This window comes from Pseudorca crassidens, chromosome 5 (genome assembly GCF_039906515.1).
Source record: "Pseudorca crassidens isolate mPseCra1 chromosome 5, mPseCra1.hap1, whole genome shotgun sequence".
NCBI classification, from domain to species: domain Eukaryota; kingdom Metazoa; phylum Chordata; class Mammalia; order Artiodactyla; family Delphinidae; genus Pseudorca; species Pseudorca crassidens.
Genome location: NC_090300.1, coordinates 82,343,054 through 82,361,811, shown reverse-complemented (window position 1 = coordinate 82,361,811; position 18,758 = coordinate 82,343,054). Strand labels below are relative to the sequence as shown.

General features: G+C 37.7%; 1 protein-coding gene across 7 annotated transcripts in view; it reads right to left on the bottom strand.

Moving 5' to 3' along the window:
* Nucleotides 1–18,758, bottom strand: part of GOLGB1 (golgin B1) — an 85,816-nt gene that overhangs the window by 44,081 nt on the left and 22,977 nt on the right. For 2 of the 7 annotated variants that reach the window (XM_067738737.1, XM_067738738.1), the window contains exons 5-10: nucleotides 18,071–18,199; nucleotides 14,875–15,000; nucleotides 12,549–12,671; nucleotides 11,326–11,439; nucleotides 9,467–9,869; nucleotides 8,363–8,478 (exon numbers count right to left, since the gene is read on the bottom strand). In XM_067738737.1, coding sequence (XP_067594838.1) covers nucleotides 8,363–8,478; nucleotides 9,467–9,869; nucleotides 11,326–11,439; nucleotides 12,549–12,671; nucleotides 14,875–15,000; nucleotides 18,071–18,199 — 1,011 coding nt within the window. The remainder of the gene's footprint in view (nucleotides 1–8,362; nucleotides 8,479–9,466; nucleotides 9,870–11,325; nucleotides 11,440–12,548; nucleotides 12,672–14,874; nucleotides 15,001–18,070; nucleotides 18,200–18,758) is intronic. The other 5 variants (XM_067738740.1, XM_067738742.1, XM_067738739.1 and 2 more) reach the window with 4 other exon arrangements.

The following is an 18,758-nucleotide window of genomic DNA, read 5'->3' as shown; positions in this document are numbered from 1 at the left end:
AGAACAAGGGCCTATTCCCAGCCATATTCTACACACAGTAAATCCTGCAGTTTGGGACAAAGGAATCCCTGGGAAGGCTATAAATGTTCAACCTGTAAAAATTAGCCTTAAGCCAGAAGTCGCTTATTCTAACAAGAGACAGTACCCCATAAAGTTGGAAGCAAAAAAAGGTTTGCAACCCCTCATCCATAAATTTTTAAGACGTGGCCTCTTAGTGCTCTGTCAGTCTCCATACAGTACCCCTATTCTGCCAGTTGTTAAGCCAAATAGGGAATATCGAATAGTACAAGACCTTAGAGGAGTAAATGATGCCGTGGTCCCTATACATCCCCTTGTGGCCAATCCTTATATTAGTCCAGATTCCTGGAGTGCTTGACCTCAGGGATGCCTTCTTTTGCATCCCAGTTCATCTCTCATCTCAGTATCTGTTTGCCTTTTAGTAGACTAACCCCCACTCAGGTCAAATGCAATAATATACCTGGACAGTATTGCTTCAGGGGTTTCAGGACAGTCCACACTTGTTCACCCAGGCCCTAAGAAAAGAACTAAGGGAGGGACCTTCCTGGTGGCACAGTGGTTAAGAATCTGCCTACCAATGCACAGGACACGGGTTCAAGGCCTGGTCAGGGAAGACGCCACATGCCATGGAGCAACTAAGCCTGTGCGCCACAACTACTAAGCCTGTACTCTAGGGCCCGCAAGCCACAACTACCGAGCCCATGTGCCACAACTACTGAAGCCTGTGCACCTAGAGCCCGTGCTCCACAACAAGAGAAGCCACCACAATGAGAAGCCCGCGCACCGCAACAAAGAGTCGCTCCAGCTCGCCACAACTAGAGAAAGCATGCGCACAGCAACGAAGACCCAACACAGCCAAAAATATAAATAAATAAATAAATTTATTAAAAAAAAAAAAAACTAAGGGAAATACACCTAAAAGAAGGGGCCAGTCTACAGTATGTAGATGACATATTAATATGTAGTTCCCACCATGGAGGCCTCAGATCAGAATACCATTTAAGTCCTTAATTTCCTTGGGACCCAGGGTTACAGGATCTTTCAGAAAAAAGCACAAATCTCAAAGTAACAAGTTAAATATCTGGGATATATTATAAACCCTGGAAGCAGACAACTACCTCTAGACAGAAAAGAAGCTATATTAGAACTAAGCGCCCCAAAGACCAAAAAAAAAATCCTCGTACTTTCTTAGGCATGACAGGATTTTGCGGAATTTGGATTCCAGGATTCAGACTAATGGCTAAGCCTCTATATGAAGCCACTAAAGGCCCAGATACAGAGCCATTACTTTGGACTGGGGAACAAGAAAGGGCTCTTAATAAGATCAAACAGACCCTCACCAAAGCTTTTGCTCTGGGTCTCCCCAATTTAAAAAAGCCATTTATCTTGTACATAGCTGAAAAACAGGGGACAGCTATGGGAGTCCTTGTACAAAAGCTAGGAGAAGTTCCTCAACCTATAGGCTATTTTTCCAAACAACTAGATTCCATGGCCCAAGGCTGACATGGCTGCTTCCGGGCGGTAGCTGCCACTGCTTTATTAGTGGAAGAAGCTAACAAGCTTACCTTTGGACAGCCGCTGGAAGTCCAGACCCCTCATCAAGTACAAAAGATTCTGGAAATTAAAGGCCACCATTAGCTAAGTGGAGGCTGCCTTACTAAGTAGCAGGCTTTACTCCTTGACTCCCCAGAACTAACCCTCAAAACTTGCCACACCCTCAATCTGGCTACTCTAATCCTGGCTGAAGGCCCAGAACTAACACATTCCTGCCTTGAAACCCCTGACTAGGTTTATGCCTGTAGGCCTGATCTAACAGACCAGGCCATAGAAAACCCTGAGGAAGAATGGTTTACTGATGGCAGTAGTTTCATTAAAGATGGAGTCAGGAGGGCAGGGTATGCTACTGTGAGCACTTATAGTGTTATATAAGCAAAACCTTTGCCACCTAACACTTCAGCCCAGAGGGCTGAGCTAATAGCCCTAACCTGAGTCTTAACATTGGGGGAAGGAAAATTATAAATATATACACAGACTCAAAATATGCCTTCCGGGCTTCCCTGGTGGCGCAGTGGTTAAGAATCCGCCTGCCAGTGCAGGGGACATGGGTTCAAGCCCTGGTCCGGGAAGATCCCACATGCCGCGAAGCAGCTAAGCCCGTGCGCCACAACTACTGAGCTTGCGCTCTAGATCCCGCGAGCCACAACTACTGAGCCCACATGCCACAACTACTGAAGCCCGCACGCCTAGAGCCCGTGCTCCGCAACAAGAGAAGCCACCACAATGAGAAGCCCGTGCACTGTAACAAAGAGTAGCCCCCGCTCGCCGCAACTAGAGAAAGCCTGTGAGCAGCAATGAAGACCCAATGCAGCCAAAAATAAATAAATAAAATGAATAAATTTTAAATAAATAAATATATATATATATGCCTTCCTTGTTGTACATGCCCATGCAGCTAATCTGGAAAGAAAGAGGACTTTTAAATGCAAAAAATTCCACTGTAACATATGGGGCTGAGATATTACAACTCATAGAAGTGCTCAAAAATCAACACTAGTAGAAGTCATTCACTGCTGTGGGCACCACAAGGAAAATTCTCAAATTACCTAAGGGAACAGGGCACATAGGGAGGCAAAGAAAACAGCCCTGATGCCCATACCGGGTAGAAACCAACACTGAGAATATCTGACAACAAACCACCTGGTTTCAGCAGACAATTAACCACCAATCCTCACTATTCAATATGGGCAGGGAAACTGAAAACTGGTTCTCCAGTTTGTTCTCTTGGATACCACAAGGTATAAAAAGCTTTCTGGGGCTTCCTTGGTGGCGCAGTGGTTGAGAGTCTGCCTGCCGATGCAGGGGACACGGGTTCGTGCCCCGGTCTGGGAAGATCCACATGCTGCGGAGCGGCTAGGCCCGTGAGCCACGGCCGCTGAGCCTGTGCGTCCGGAGCCTGTGCTCCGCCACGGGAGAGGACACAACAGTGAGAGGCCCGCGTACTGCAAAAAAAATAAAAAGCTTTCTGGCAGGAGGTTTTTGTTTTCTCATAACCCTTCTCTTTTCAGTCATACTGATTTAGACTCTATTTTGTCTAGTACTCTGTTGTCTTCCCTATTGTTGTAAACCTGTGACTAAGACTTTTCGGTCCAAAAAGGAGACCTGGGACCAACCCAGACCTTCCATTCTAAAAATAGAGAAACATGTTGAACTTTAACCCCGCGATTAACAAAAACATACACCCAAACAGAATGGCTTCTTGGCAGGGGCGACATTGCCTCCCCTGTCAGGTCAACAGTTAAGGAAGCCCTCCCAAAGTAACCTGGTTCCTTCCCTTCCTAGGCCCTTTAATGGCTATTGTTGTTTTTCTCCTTTATAGCCCTTGTTTGTTTAACCTTTTGATTGAGTTTGTGTCTTCTAGGCTCTGACAATTTGAAGTAAGGCTCATGATGGCTCAAGGAAAGTGGCCCAGGTCCTTGGGACAGTCAGCAAGAGACTTCTACACCTCTAGGGACTAGGGTCTGTGGCCCCTGTCCCCTTATGCAGGAAGAAGTTTCAGAAGAAGAGACCTTTGGTCCCTTACCCCTTAAGAATAAGGGTGTAGAGTCTCTCAGCAGGGGATGAGATAGGCTGGGACCTAGGACCCTTTGCTGCAGTGCTTGCACCTGGACAAACATCTCCTCGAGCAACAAAATACAAAGAAACTATATGGGACTAAAAATAACTGCATGCATGTGCAGTTGGGGCAAATTCTGGACCCAAAAGATACAAAGAGACCAAAAACACCCAACTGCCACTTTTGAAGAGCTTGGAGCAAAAACAGGGTATTGGGAGCAAAAGCAGGGTACTGAGCATATGCTACAACACCACCTTAGGGGTGGGCAAACCACCTAAGCCACCCCTCCAGCAAGACCCCTGGACACACCCCTACCCTCACCCCATATAAGGAACAAGCTCGCCTCCCCTCAGGGAGCCAGCCAGCAAGGGAACCTGTTACTTGTTCTCACTTCCCCCTGTGGCCCCAATAAAGCCTTGCCCGAAAAAAAATATGATACAGGCCTAAGAATTGGCTAGACTAGACTGGAAAGCTCATAAACTAGAAAGCTCATAAACAGACCTATTAATCATTTGTTTTCAACAAAGGTACCAAAGCAATCCAATGAGGAAAGTAAAGTCTTCTCAAGAAATGGTGCAGAGACAATTGGATATCCATATAGGGAAAAAAATAAAACTTGACCCTTATCTTACACCACACACAAAAATTTACTGAGGTTCAGAGACTTAACTGTGAAAGCTAAAACTATATAGCTTGTGGAAGAAAACATAAGAGAATATCTTCATGACTTGGGGTTAAGCAAAGGTTTCACACACAGGACAAAGAAAATTATAACCAGAAAAAAAATGATAAATATGATAAATAATAGACTTTATCAAAATTTTAAATGTCTGCTAATTAAAGAACATCATGAAGAAAATGGATAAGAAGCAAGCCATGGGGACTTCCCTTGTGCTGCAGTGGATAAGACTCCATGCTCCCAATGCAGGGGGCCCAGGTTCGATCCCTGGTCAGGGAACTAGTTCCCAAATAAATGCTGCAAATAAGAGTTCGCATGCCACAACTAAGGAGCCGGTGAGCTGCAACTAAGGAGTCCATGAGCTGCAACTAAGGAGCCTACCTGCTGCAACTAAGACCCGGTGGAACCAAATAAATAAATATTAAAAAAGAAATTCTACTTTTAATAAAAAAAATTCAATATGTGATTTTCAATTTAAAAAAATTAAAAAAGAAAAAGAAGCAAGACACAGCATGGGAGAAAATATTTACCAAACATGCCTGATAATAAATTGGCATTCAGGATGTATAAAGAATTACTACAACTTGATAAATAGGCAAAAAACTCAATTTTTAAAATGAGGAAATGACATGAACAGATACATCACCAAAAGAAGATACACAAATGTCCAAGAATCTCAAGTAAACATGTTCAACGTCATTTGTCATTGGGGAGATGCAAATTGAAACCACACTGACCTACCACTACACACCCATTAAAATGGCTAAAATTTTAAAAATTGATAATACCAAATCTTAGAGAAGATGCAGAGCAACTAGAACTCTCATATATTTTAGGTGAGAGTATAAACAATATAATCACCTTGGAAGAAGATCTGGCATTTCCCATAAAGCTAAATATATTCTTACTCTATGGCCCAGAAATTCCTCAACTAGCATTTAATGAAGACAAATGAAAACATATGTCCACACAAATACTTGTACAAGAATGTCCATAGCAGCTTAATTCATAATACCCAAAGCATAAAAAGACCAGTTATCCATCAAAAGGAAATTATAGCACAGTCATGCAAAAGGAAAATACAGTGTATTCATAAAATGGAATACTTCTCAGCAATATAAAAGAATAAATTATGATACATACGATAATATAAATGAATCTCAAAATATGCTGAGTGAAAGAAGTTTTCTACAAAATAACACAAATGTACGATTACATTTATAGGATATAAAACATGCAAAATTAATCTACGGTAAAAATATAGAACATTGGTTCATCTCTGGAGGGGAGTAATGCGGTTGACTGCAAAAGGGTACTTTGTAGGGTGATATATCTTGATAGGGATTTGGGTAACGCATTTGACAATACTCAATGAATGGTACACTTAATACCTGTACATTTCATGTTTTGTAACTCTCACTTCAAAAGAAAAAGAACTATAAACAAATATTAAAATCTAGTCAATGATATGCACGCCGAAATATTTAGAGAAAAATGTACTGATGTCTACAACTTACTGTGAAATGTACAAAAAATTAAGATGAATTGGTAGATGGATAAATGGATAGATATATGATAAAGCAAATATAGTAAATATTAATAGAATCTAAATGGTGAGTATGCAGGTGTTCACCATAAAGTTCTTTGAATTTTTGTTTTTATTTTTATTTATTTTTTGTTTTTTTTTGACATCTTTATTGGAGTATAATTGCTTTACAATAGTGTGTTAGTTTCTGCTTTTTAACAAAGTGAATCAACTATACATATACATATATGCCCATATCTCCTCCCTCTTGCGTCTCCCCCCAACCCTCCCCATCCCACCCTTCTAGGTGGTCACAAAGCACCGAGATGATCTCCCTGTGCTATGAGGCTGCTTCCCACTAGCTATCTATTTTACATTTGGTAGTGTATATATGTCCATGCCACTCTCTCACTTCTTCCCAGTTTACCCTTCCCCCTTCCCATATCCTCAAGTCTATTCTCTTCCTGTCCTGCCCCTACATTTTTCAGAACCATTTTTTTTTTTAGGAGCTGGAGAAGTCAGGCTCCCAGACTTCAGACTATACTACAAAGCTACAGTAATCAAGACAGTATGGTCCTGGCACAAAAACAGAAATATAGATCAATGGAACAGGATAGAAAGCCTAGAGATAAACCCACGCACATATGGTCACCTAATTTTTGATAAAGGAGGCAAGAACATACAATGGAGAAAAGACAGCCTCCTCAATAAGTGGTGCTGGGAAAACTGGACAGGTACATGTAAAAGAATGAAATTAGAACACTCCCTAACACCATACACATAAATAAACTCAAAATGGATTAAACACATAAATGTAAGGCCAGACACTATAAAACTCTTAGAGGAAAACATAGGTCCAACACCCTATGACATAAATCACAGCAAGATCTTTTTTGACCCACCTCCTGGAGAAATGGAAATAAAAACAAAAATAAACAAATGGGACCTAATGAAACTTAAAAGCACAGCAAAGGAAACTATAAAGATGGAAAGACAACCCTCAGAATGGGAGAAAATATTTGCAAATGAAGCAACTGACAAAGGATTAATCTTCAAATTTTACAAGCAGCTCATGCAGCTCAATATCAAAAAAACAAACAACCCAATCCAAAAATGGGCAGAAGACCTAAATAGACATTTCTCCAAAGAAAATATACAGATTGCCAACAAACACATGAAAGGATGCTCAACATCACTGATCATTAGAGAAATGCAAATCAAAACTACAATGAGGTATCACCTCACACTGGTCAGAATGGCCATCATCAAAAAAATCTACAAACAATAAATGCTGGAGAGGGTGTGGAGCAAAGGGAACCCTCTTGCACTGCTGGTGGGAATGTAAATTGACACAGCCACTATGGAGAACAGTATGGAGGTTCCTTAAAAAACTAAAAATAGAACTACCATACAACCCAGCAATCCCACTACTGGGCATATACCCTGAGAAAACCATAATTCAAAAAGAGTCATGTACCACAATGTTCATTGCAGCTCTATTTACAAGAGTCAGGACATGGAAGCAACCTAAGTGCCCACTGACAGATGAATGGATAAAGAAGATGTGGCACATATATACAATGGAATATTATTCAGCCATAAAAAGAAACAAAGTTGAATTATTTGTAGTGAGGTGGATGGACCTAGAGTCTGTCATACAGAATGAAGTAAGTCAGAAAGAGAAAAATTCTGTATGCTAAAACATATATATGGAATCTGAATTTTTTAGAGTTGCTGAAAAATGTCTTAACAAAACACGGGAGGAAAAAGTTGAGAATGGGAGAATAGAAGAGATTGGAAAGCCTAGATGCCAAAAACCAGGAAGGAAAAATTTTTGTCAGTGCACAGTACTGCCCAGGAACTATGGGACTCTGCTGACCCCTATATCTGTCAGTTTGGAAGGTATAATCTTATAATGGAGATAAATTAATCCAGTTATCCCAGCTTGACACTAGTTAATTAAGATCATCAAACTAACTCTCCTTGTTCTGATATTCAAGCTCAATAAGCAGCCTTCTGGTGATTAAAATCTAGCTCCCTGGAGACTTTTATAGAAGGCAGAGAGAATATACTGGCCAATCAACAGGAAATTAAACTTTTTACTGTTAACTGATTAATGTGGGCATTATGATTTCTACAATAGACTTTTAAGTTTGGTTAGACTGAATTGTATACTTTAAACCTGATCAAATCTCAGTCTACCAAAAACAAAATTGATTTCTCAACTGGGAAAGCTGATTATAAGATTAAAATTAATGACTCATCTCCAATACAGAAAGGCTGTAGAGGTTAGAAAGGCTCTTGAGGTTATGTTGCTCATTGTCTACTTTTTTCTCATTATTCATTGTTGGGACACTACTGTCTTTCATGTTTCCTTTCAAATAGAATTGGCTCCAAAAAAGCATTGTATAGGCAGAAAAGAGAGAAGGCTTATACTGCTTTCTGGAATAAATTCTATTAGAACACCCAAGTATAGATACAGCAAAGACAAATAGATCATATTCATAAGAAGTACACATTTAATTACCTGTGTGCCCTCGTTAGAAACATCTGGCAAAGAAGTCTGAGATGCTATTTCATGTTTTAGCAACGTTGCCTTATTTAGAAATTGGTTGATTTCTTCGGATTTTTCCTGGAGTTGATCTAAGGAAAAGAAAATAAAATTGAAATGATCTTTGCCTCAAGCCTGAAACTTAGTGAGTTATCTTCTAGGGATACACCATATGCTGTTTATTCTAGTTCCGTTATCTTAATTAAAATTACGATGCCAATACCATCATTTTTATAAATTGTTTATATGCTCTCAAGGACCAAAGGACATCTCAGTAAACCTCCTTCAAAGGTAAAATAAAACAGGTCTAGGTATTTTTTTTTAAAGTCATTTTTCCTTTCCCCCTTGAAAATGCCCTTAGCGTTTTTTATTTTATTTTCTTCACTCTCCACATAAGCATTATAAATTCTACTGAGATGTTTTAAACATGAACATGGTTCAGTTAAGAGAACAGCATGCTCATGTAACACACTGTTCCCATGTAATGTCCCTTAAGGCTTTCTGATTAATGTTCAGCTCTCTTCAATACAGATGTTCAATTTAATGCTTTCTAAAATCTTTCCTGTATGCCAATCTTTTAGAATTAAACTAAATCAGAGGCATGTATTACTTTAATAATAACACATTTTTTAAAAAGTTTTCTTTAAAAAGAAATTTTCACCTATAAGAAAAGCATTCAGATCCATCTTTAGAAGTAAAGATGACTCCACGCAATTCAGTCTCCCTACCTTTGCAGCTAGATCTGGCCTGAGCTTTCCACAAATTAATTCAAATCCTACTCATTTCAGTCAGTGAACCCTTCAGACCACAGTTATGTTTCACATAGGGTTCTTTTTAATGTCTGACACATTACTATCAATAGTTTTTAGTACTATAATAATAATTTTATTAAGCCAGATTATAACTTCAGTCAGAGATGGGAGAAATGCAACAAAGAGTTCAGAAGAGACACCTTTCTTAATCATTCTATTCATTCAATTGGTTTAAGCAAATGATGTCACTAAGAGATCCCTGAAATTTTAAAGGGATGCTAGACAAATGGGCTAGACAAATGGGCTTCAAACGCAATCAAATACTGACCTTCTAGCTGCTGAATGACCTGAGCTGAATGAGCTGCCTGTTCACTCTTATCTTGGAGAAGCTTTGAATTTTGATCCTTTAGGGCATCACAGGCAGAGTGCAGCTCTTGTTCAGTCTTTTGAAGACTCAAGATGTGAGAGGTCTTCTCTGCCATTTCTGTTTTGTACTTCTGCTCCAAAGCACTGTACCGGGACTGTAGTTCAGCCTGGGCTTGACCTGCCTGTTCAAGCTGTTCTAGAAGATGATGCATTTCTTCCTTCAGGTTATGGAAAGATAGTTTTCTCTCTGCCACTTCAAGTTCCATCTTTTCCATCAGAATCTTGGACTCCTGTCTTTCTGTTTCTATAGTGTTCCTTAAAGTACTCTGCTCAGCTTCTATCTGCTGTAACTGCTGGGAGAAAATCTAAGAAAAAAAGACAAAGCCTCATGAACCATAAATTCATTCTTTCATTTCAATAAGCATAGTGAAGAGTCTCTTCTAGGTGAAGTCCAGGCCTAGACACTCAGGACCAAACCTACAATTCCATAAGACCCTCTGTTTTTGCTTCTTGATACTTTTGACAGTTTCTGTTCATATATATATTTATTTGTGTCATCAGCTTTTCACTTATGTGTCTCCCAATACAAAATTAGTTCAATAAGGAAAGGGACTGTGTCTGTTTTATCATCACTGTTCTCCAGCATCTAGCATAATATATGGCATACTGAGTATGTGGTACTCAATAAATACTGAATAAATGGATCCAGTCCCTGCCCTCAAGGAACTCAGAGTTTAGTGAGAGAGTCACACTTAAGCAGATCATTATAATACAAAATATTAGAGGCCATGAGAGAGATACTTATAAGGTACTAAAAGGAGCAGAGAATGGAAACTTACCATAAAGTCACACATATGTAACTATCTCCACAGTACCTATCTAGTAAGTAGCACAACTGGGATTTGAACCTGACTATTCAATGACAGCCAGAAAGGGGACTCAGGGTCAGGGTATGGGTTCTGTTAGAATTGGAGATATGGGAACATGTTTCTATGCAAGAAAGACAGTCGTTCTCAAGGAGAGTTGAAAATTAAGAAGAAAAGATATGACTTTCTCCAGCAGCATGCGGGACCCAGATGAACAAGCAGAGAATGTGGACCATAGCACCGATTCCACATTAGGATTTGGCTCCCTGGATGTGAAGGGGCAGGGACACAGGGAATCCAAGGGCTGGTAAAGGAGTAGTCCAAATCGCAGTTGCAGATCTATACCAGATAAGGAAAGGAGCGAGGCCAAGAAAGAACCAACATACCAGAGCAACACGTGAAAGGATCAAGAAATCTTAATGAGAATGAAAGTCAGGACAGCCTAAGAAAGGGAATGACAGGATGGGCAACAGTCAGGGAATAGGATGCGTGAGTTTAAGATTTTAGAACATCAGCATCCTTAATCACCTCTAAATTTAAGGGAATATTGCATGGTGGGATTATTTCAAACCAACATAAAGTTAAACAACAAAACAAACAAAGAAGGGACAGTACATAAAGCACAAGAACCATTGAAGACAGAGAAGGGGTAAACTGACAGAAAAGAAACTCCTTAGATGAAAATATGACATTCTAAAGAAACTAGGACCCTAGACCTAAAATCACAAAGGAAAAGAGCAACAATAAAAGATGTGAAATGTAAGCCTCATGAGGGAAGGAACTGTATATATTTTGATCATCATAGTATCACCACCACTTAAGCACAGGGAATTGTTGAAAGAATGAATAAATGGCATCAATTCTCTGAAGGCTTCTAACAGGATTTTATACCTGCTGCCTGGCAAACTGAAGTGGAAATGAATACTCCCAAGGCAGGTAGTAGAGAAGGCAGTACCTGGTTTCTCTGTTCGGCAGCAGTCAGCTCCTGTTGCAGCAGGTCCACAACCTGAGCACGGCCCAACAAGGCTTCTTCATGCTCCTCAAGCTTCCTCTGCAGCACCCTCAATTTCTGAGAAGAAAACGTTTAGACATAATGTGCTAACGCATGAGCATCATTATCTGCTTACCTTTCAAAATGTCAGGTAGACTTGTGTACTTAAGATTTTTAGATGTTGAGGATGACAGATTAAAGGGTCGGACACCAGCATGCCATGCTTCCTATCCAACAGCAACAAAGAATCTCCAAAAATGTCTTCTTCAGAGCACCAACAACAACCAAACTGACACAAGGAAGTCCCTGAATTAGGGAACCTTTTTAATAATTAGATATTTATTATACATATCCACTTTTAAAATTATATAGTCATGTCCTGTACCTAAATAACATAGGTACACGTATATCCCACTCACCAAAGAGAATATTCTCTATAGGCAAGAACCATTTCTCTTCTAGTTTCATGCATGGTACAGTCACTTGGTAAACATTTGTTGAATGAATAAGTCAACAATACATGTATATATTAATATACTACTTTAAAAGTGCTATATAAATTAACTTTATTTAGTGGTATATTCTGAAGAATTGCCTAGAATTTGGAAGAAGCTCAAAAACAGTTAAATGAATCAACTATGAAATACCACTGGAGGGCCTTTGGGTACCACACTGCACTACATACTAAACAGAAACAGATACTTTTGAGTTAGTCGATGATAAACTTAAAAACAATGAAGCCAATTTTCAAAAATTACTCAATGAATTAAAAATAATGAATGAGTTAATAAAAGACCTTATGGCTTCAAAATCACTGCTTTTTATCTTTAAATTTTCTAAAGTGTAAAACAGACTTCATTGTTTTTGAAGCTTTGGATCAGGTTTTCAATGCACAAAGGTAGCTACAATCAGCAAACTGAAGAGAAACCAATTTCTGACTACCACATACATTTGCCAATTAAACTCAGCTTTTGAGTAGGGACAACCTGATTAGAGGGGTAAGAGGCAAGGTAAGGGAAAATAAATAAGCAATATGCAACAGAAGAGAAGAACACCGAAAAGAAGGCAATTAATGAGCAAACCCAGACCAAGTGAAGAGCAGTGGGTAAGGGTGGAAAAGTGGCTGTGATAACTTAATTAAATGTTAACCAAAACTACAATCATTCTACTAGGTTTTAGCAACACACCTGTTGCATCTCTGTTTCCACATCTGCCTGGGTTACTAACTGAAGAAGCTCATCTTCATGAAGACGAACTTGTGTCTCAAAGCGGGCATCTTTCTCTCGGACCACCTGCTGCATGGAACTCAACTGAAGACACACACCAGAGAAACTATACAAGTTACACTCCCAGAATATCGCACAAACAAAACACACAGACTATTCTCCAAACACAGACACTGAGAATTGATAGACAATAAGGTTTTCAAATTAAATTTTGAATGCCAAGGATGAGAATTTTGGAAGAGAGATAGGCTTTGATGCTAACTTCGGAATGAGAGAAAGCCTACCATCAAATTCAGAAGTCAGCCTAAACATAAATTTTGAATAAAAACTGTATTTGCATGGTTAATAGAAGTATTTAAATATACAAGAGGTATATTTTTAAAAGATCTAAGGAGATTAGAATATTAAAGATACAAAGTTAGATTCCTGTTAAGTCCTAGACAATTCTTTGAATATCACACTCACGCTCAAAAACTTTCAGTTTATAAATATAAACTTCAAACTAATGTATCTTTTACTCAAGATTCTCTACAACTGGAAATACAAATCTTTCTTTCAGATCTCATTTTCAAAGAATTGCTTCTACCAAAGAACTCGGTATATTTCCATCCAAATCCACACCACCTCCCCAGACAGCTATTTTCAACTGTCATTACTTTCAGGCTTCTAGATCACCCTCATTTGTAACTGGCTCTTAACAAAATGAAATGGAAATAAATTGACTGGTTGTGAGTTGCTCGGTAGCAGTGTTTTTGTTTTGTTCATAGGTTTTGTGTGTGTGTGTGTGTGTGTGTGTGTGTGTGTGTATGTGCGCGTGCGCGCCTGCTTATTCATTTCCTTAAGACCTGTGGTTAAGCATGCCAAACAGCTCTTCGAGTGTCCATTTTGCACAGGTCCTTCAACTATTGTTGATTTTTCAATTTGTGACACCTTGAACCAACCTTGGCTCTCCTTCTAGGTAGGAGAAAAAAAATCTTCATAATATCTTTGATTATCTGAATTCTGAAATCACTATGAATTTGAAATCCTGTTTCAAATGTATACGCATTGGACTCCTTCATGAGCCAAACACATCTACACATCCTTTCCCATAAATGTACCATATTCTTTTTCCTGAGACTTTGCTTACAGCATTCCCTACAATTGGAATACCTTTCCCCACCTTGTTGAAACTATATTATCTATCCATCATAGTTTTACCTAAATCCTGAGTTTTCCATGTAACCTTCCTTGGTTGTCACATGCAAGTAACCCCTTTCACCTCTCAAAATACTTTCAGTTTGTATTGTTGCTTGCGATGCACATTCTGAATGGCTTGTATTCTGATGGATTTGTTAATTCACATAAATGTATTAACGGATCCGTCATAGTGTGTGTGTGTGTGTATGTGTGTGTGTGTGCATGTGTGTGTGTATGTGTATCTTGGCTTGCCATGTTTTAAGCCACTTGGTAAAATTATTTTGTATTTCTCCATCCTACATTGTATAAAGTGTACAAAAAAGGACACAATAAAAGCTAATAGGTAAAACTAAGGATTTTAGGATATCCAGTTTTAAATGTATACACAGCAGTAGGTTATCCATAGACAGAGAGCACCACTAATACTACAAGTTATCAATAAAGTAAACACCTAACACCCAATGGATAAGATTAGCTATTATACAAAGGCACTTGAGGGAAAAAAGAAAAAAAAATGTTTCTTAAGTCAAAAGCATTCCCAAAGGAAAAATACGAGTGGGTGGTCAAACTGGAAATTTAGAAAAATAGAGAGAAAAAGTTGAGGATGCCAGTCCAAACGGTCTGGTCCTAGTAAGCAGAAATAACTATGAAGAAGAAAGGCACATACTGGTGCCTTTTAACATTGAATCACATAACCTATACCACTTTCTCATTACATAATCACTAAGTAATCTTCTGACTATAACTTATCATTAAGATTTTACTATAAAGAAATAATGGACCTAATCACTTGTATTTCTTTTGGTTTATCTAACAGTCTCTTTCGAACTTAGCATAAGCTCATTCCTTCCTGAAAGACAGAATCTCTGTGTGCTATTAAAACCAAGTTTCTGGGCCTGTAGATCTAAGAAACAGCCATAAATTAAGCTATGGTGTATTCATCAAGGTAAATAACACTTCTAATTTCTTCTACTATCACACCCTTCTAATTTCTGCTATAATATTCTAGCTACTATACTTTCATCTACTAAAGTTTTAAAAATAGACTGTCTGAAGTGACTTGTCATGATTCTTTATTCTAATGATTCTGAGGTACCTTCCACCCTACCTGAGCAGCTTGCTCTGCCTGTGTCTGGCTGAGCTGGGTTTGCAAAGTGCTAATGAGTTCCTCCTTCTCTTGGAGCTGTTTCTTCATCATTAAAAATTCTTCCATCTCTGTTGAACTCTTAGCAAACTGAAGACATAGAAGAAAAAAATATTTAAGCAAAAGAATTGGCACTCTTAATTCTTGGACCTCCCTTTCTCATTTGCCCTAAATACCTACCAATATCCTTCTAATTTCTGCTTAACACTGAAGGGAATTGATGTACTGTGGTTTTTTTTTTTAATTATCAAAATTATTTGTCAGAGGAAAACAGAAACAATAGCGGCAGTTGTTCAATTTCTCTGAATCCTCACATAGAACCAGACAGTACAACTAGATAATAAAATCAAAAACCCATGGACAATATTTACAATAAATTAGGAAGGTAGTACTACAAACCCCAAAATACAAGTAGGCAGAGACAAGCCACCAAAAGACTCTGGTATTAGAGTCTGTACAACAGGAAGAAGGCAGCGACAGAGCAACATCTGATGGCCTTGAGAACAGGAAAACCTCCAAATAGCCAGTAAATTCTTATTGGAAAGCACAGTTGGCCAATCTTAGAACAACAGCTTAAATTGGCAGGGCTTTCCCATTCTCCAGTACTGGCTGAATGCAAGGGGTCCACAGAAAAAAGGACAAAAGTGCTAGAACAATCTGGCCCAGCTGAAGTCTCAAAACTAACTCATCAGGGCTGCCTTCCAAGACACCGACTGCACCAAGAAAAGACTTCTAGGTGTGAAATAGAAATTAAACACAATAGGGATAACAGAAATAGAAGACAAAGGGCTATACACGTGTTATAATATTCATTATCAACTATGATATATTCATATATCAATTCATGTGGCTATCAAGGGCTTGAAATATGCTTTATGTAAATGAGAAATTTATTAATATTAGTTAATTTTAATTAACTTAAGTATAAATTATTTTTCCATTAAATACAATTGTGTTTTGATATGATTATATTTCACTTCACTTGTTGCATCACATAATATACTGCTGAATTGTTGTGCAAGTAATAAGTGTGCATGTTGCTCCTAGTGTTAACAATAAACATACCAGCTATCTAGCCAGTGGCAATGGATTGATTCCATTTAAATAATTTTTTTCCTACACACCTATGTGATGTGTTTATTAGAATACTTTATGCAGAGAGCATGAATAACAGTTGATACCTATGTAAATCATAATTGGTAATTAAAATATAAATACTTATTTTTATTGAATTATTTTTCTAGTTCAAAAATAAGTATAGACACACTTAAGTTTAAAATAAAGGTGTACTACCGATGCATAGTTCATTCCTTTTTATTTGTAAGTAGTATTCCATTGTGTGTTTAAATATTCTCCTATTGATAGACATGTTGTTTCTAGTTTTTGGTTTCACAAGTAAAGCTGCTATGAACACGCATATACAAGTCTTTATGTGGACATGTGCTTTCATTTCTCACAGATGTAGCTTTAAAGCTGATATGTTTTTCAAAGTCAAATTAACGATTCTAAATAATTAACCAGTTTCTAAACGTGGATGCAAATATTAAAGGAAAATGATGTTTCAGCACTCAGTTCAGTTATTAGAAAGTTTCTATATATGTATGGAACAACTTGAGTATATGAATCTATTTTCTCAACTGGAAATTTTATGAAATCTAAACACAGATGAAGTATTTCCAATGAAAATTTAGCATCCAAATTGATATATAATATAAAATACACACCAAATTTCAGACTTAGTGCAGAAAAAAGATTATAAATTTACACAAAAATAATTTTATATTAATGTTAAAAGTATATTTTTAATAAATTGAACTAAATGAAATATATTGTTAAAATTAAGTTTACCTGTTTCTTCTTTACCTTTTGTAATGTAGCTGCTAAAAAATTTAAAATTATACACATGACCCATATTATATTACTACTGAGCCAATTTGGTATAAACCAGAGTGAAGGGCAGGAAGAAGAAAGCCAGGAAATCTCAGAAATCCACCTGCCTTATCTTTGAACACAACACAAAAACAACAAAAGAAAAAAGTCTGTTAAATAAAAAAAGTTTTCCTGAATCAAGCCTCCTTCTAAAAGTTTAGGAAAATTAATTTCACACAAAAATAAGAAACATAAAATGATCAAGGTCAAATCCCATCCAAAGTTATTATTAAAAAAAAAGAAAACTAAGGAGCAGGTGAGAAAAGCATACGATAGGCATGCTCAAAAAACAAATCGAGTATGGATACCAAAGGGGGAAGTGGGGATGGGATGGATTGTGAGATTGGGATTGACATATATACACTACTATGTATAAAATAGCTAACTAATGAGAACCGACTGTATAGCGTAGGGAACTCTACTCAGTGCTCTGTGGTGACCTAAATGGGAAGGAAATCCAAAAAAGAGGGGATATAAGTATACATATAGCTTATTCACTTTGCTGTAGAAACTAACACTACATTGTAAAGCAACTATACTCCAATAAAAGTAATTAATTTTTAAAAAATCAAAATTGCAATTTATTTCAACAGGTGTTAAAAAAATTAAGAAAATTATACAAGACATGAAAGAATAAAATTAAAAAATGAGAATCAGAAAAACTCAGAAATGAGGTGACAGAATTCAGGAAAACTTTGATTCTTCTGAATCAAAATGAATTCTGAAAATTCATTTCAGAAAAGAACACAAAACAAGAAGGAACACAAAAGTAAATAAACATAGAATGCCTTAAATAAGAAAAAAAAAGAAGAAACTTTTGAAAATGAAGAGGTAAAAAGGAACCAAAAGTGACAAAATGGAAGATAATCAAAGATAGAACATATGGATAATAGAAGTCCCCAAAGAAGAAAACAGACTAAATACTACAGCTATATAATTCAAGAAAACTCTTGTGAAATAAAAATGTGCAAAACCAAATATTGAAAAAGCATACTGGGTATCTACAAATACCAACCATGGATGACAAACACCAATGCACAGTCTAGTAAAATTACTAGACTTAGTGGGGAAGGAAGGAAGGGAGGGAAGAGAAGGAAAAGGAAAAAGGAAGGAAGGAAATTGATAGATTCATAGACAAATATTATAGAACTAATGTTATTAGTCATGTAACAATCCATTGGGCTTTAGTGATTTGTTAACTTAATGATTATGAGGTGACTTATACCCCTACCTGTGTAGCTTGCTCTGCCTGTGCCTGGCTAAGCTGGGCTTGCAAACTGCTAATTAGTTCCTCCTTCTCCTGGAGTTCATGTTTTATCTTTTCTACTTCCATCTCTTCTTCTGTAGAACTCTTGTCATGCTGAAAACACAGGAGATAAAGTCATTTAAATAAAAGAATCTAATTTGCCCTATACAGCCATTTGATGATAGTGTTATCCAACTGACGGGAGCAAAAAATAACACCTGACCTAACAACAAGGAAGGAATCTTAGAGTTTTCCAGTTTCAGTATGGCCAAGTAGTTCCTATTAAAACCATCCTCCCTCAGATAACCACTATAAACTGGACAATATAGAAAAACAGCTATCTGAAAATGCTGGAGAGCAACCAAAAGCAGGAAGATACCAGAGGGGAGTCAATACTTGGAAGAAATGGCACCATGTTTCCCATTTTTATAGTTTTTAGTCTGAGGACAAAACCAGTCAGTGACATACAGGACTAAAACATAACAGAAAACTCAGTCTCACTGCCTTGAAGAACAAGAGGACAGAATTCAGGAAAACACAGCTGCTAAGTGAGGGGCAAAGCATCATAAAAGAGACAGTGGCAGGAAGGGGGGAGGAATTCAAATATTTCAATAATCTATTTTTTCCCAAAATCTCTTCCTTCGACTGAACCAGATTCTACCTCCCATCTGAA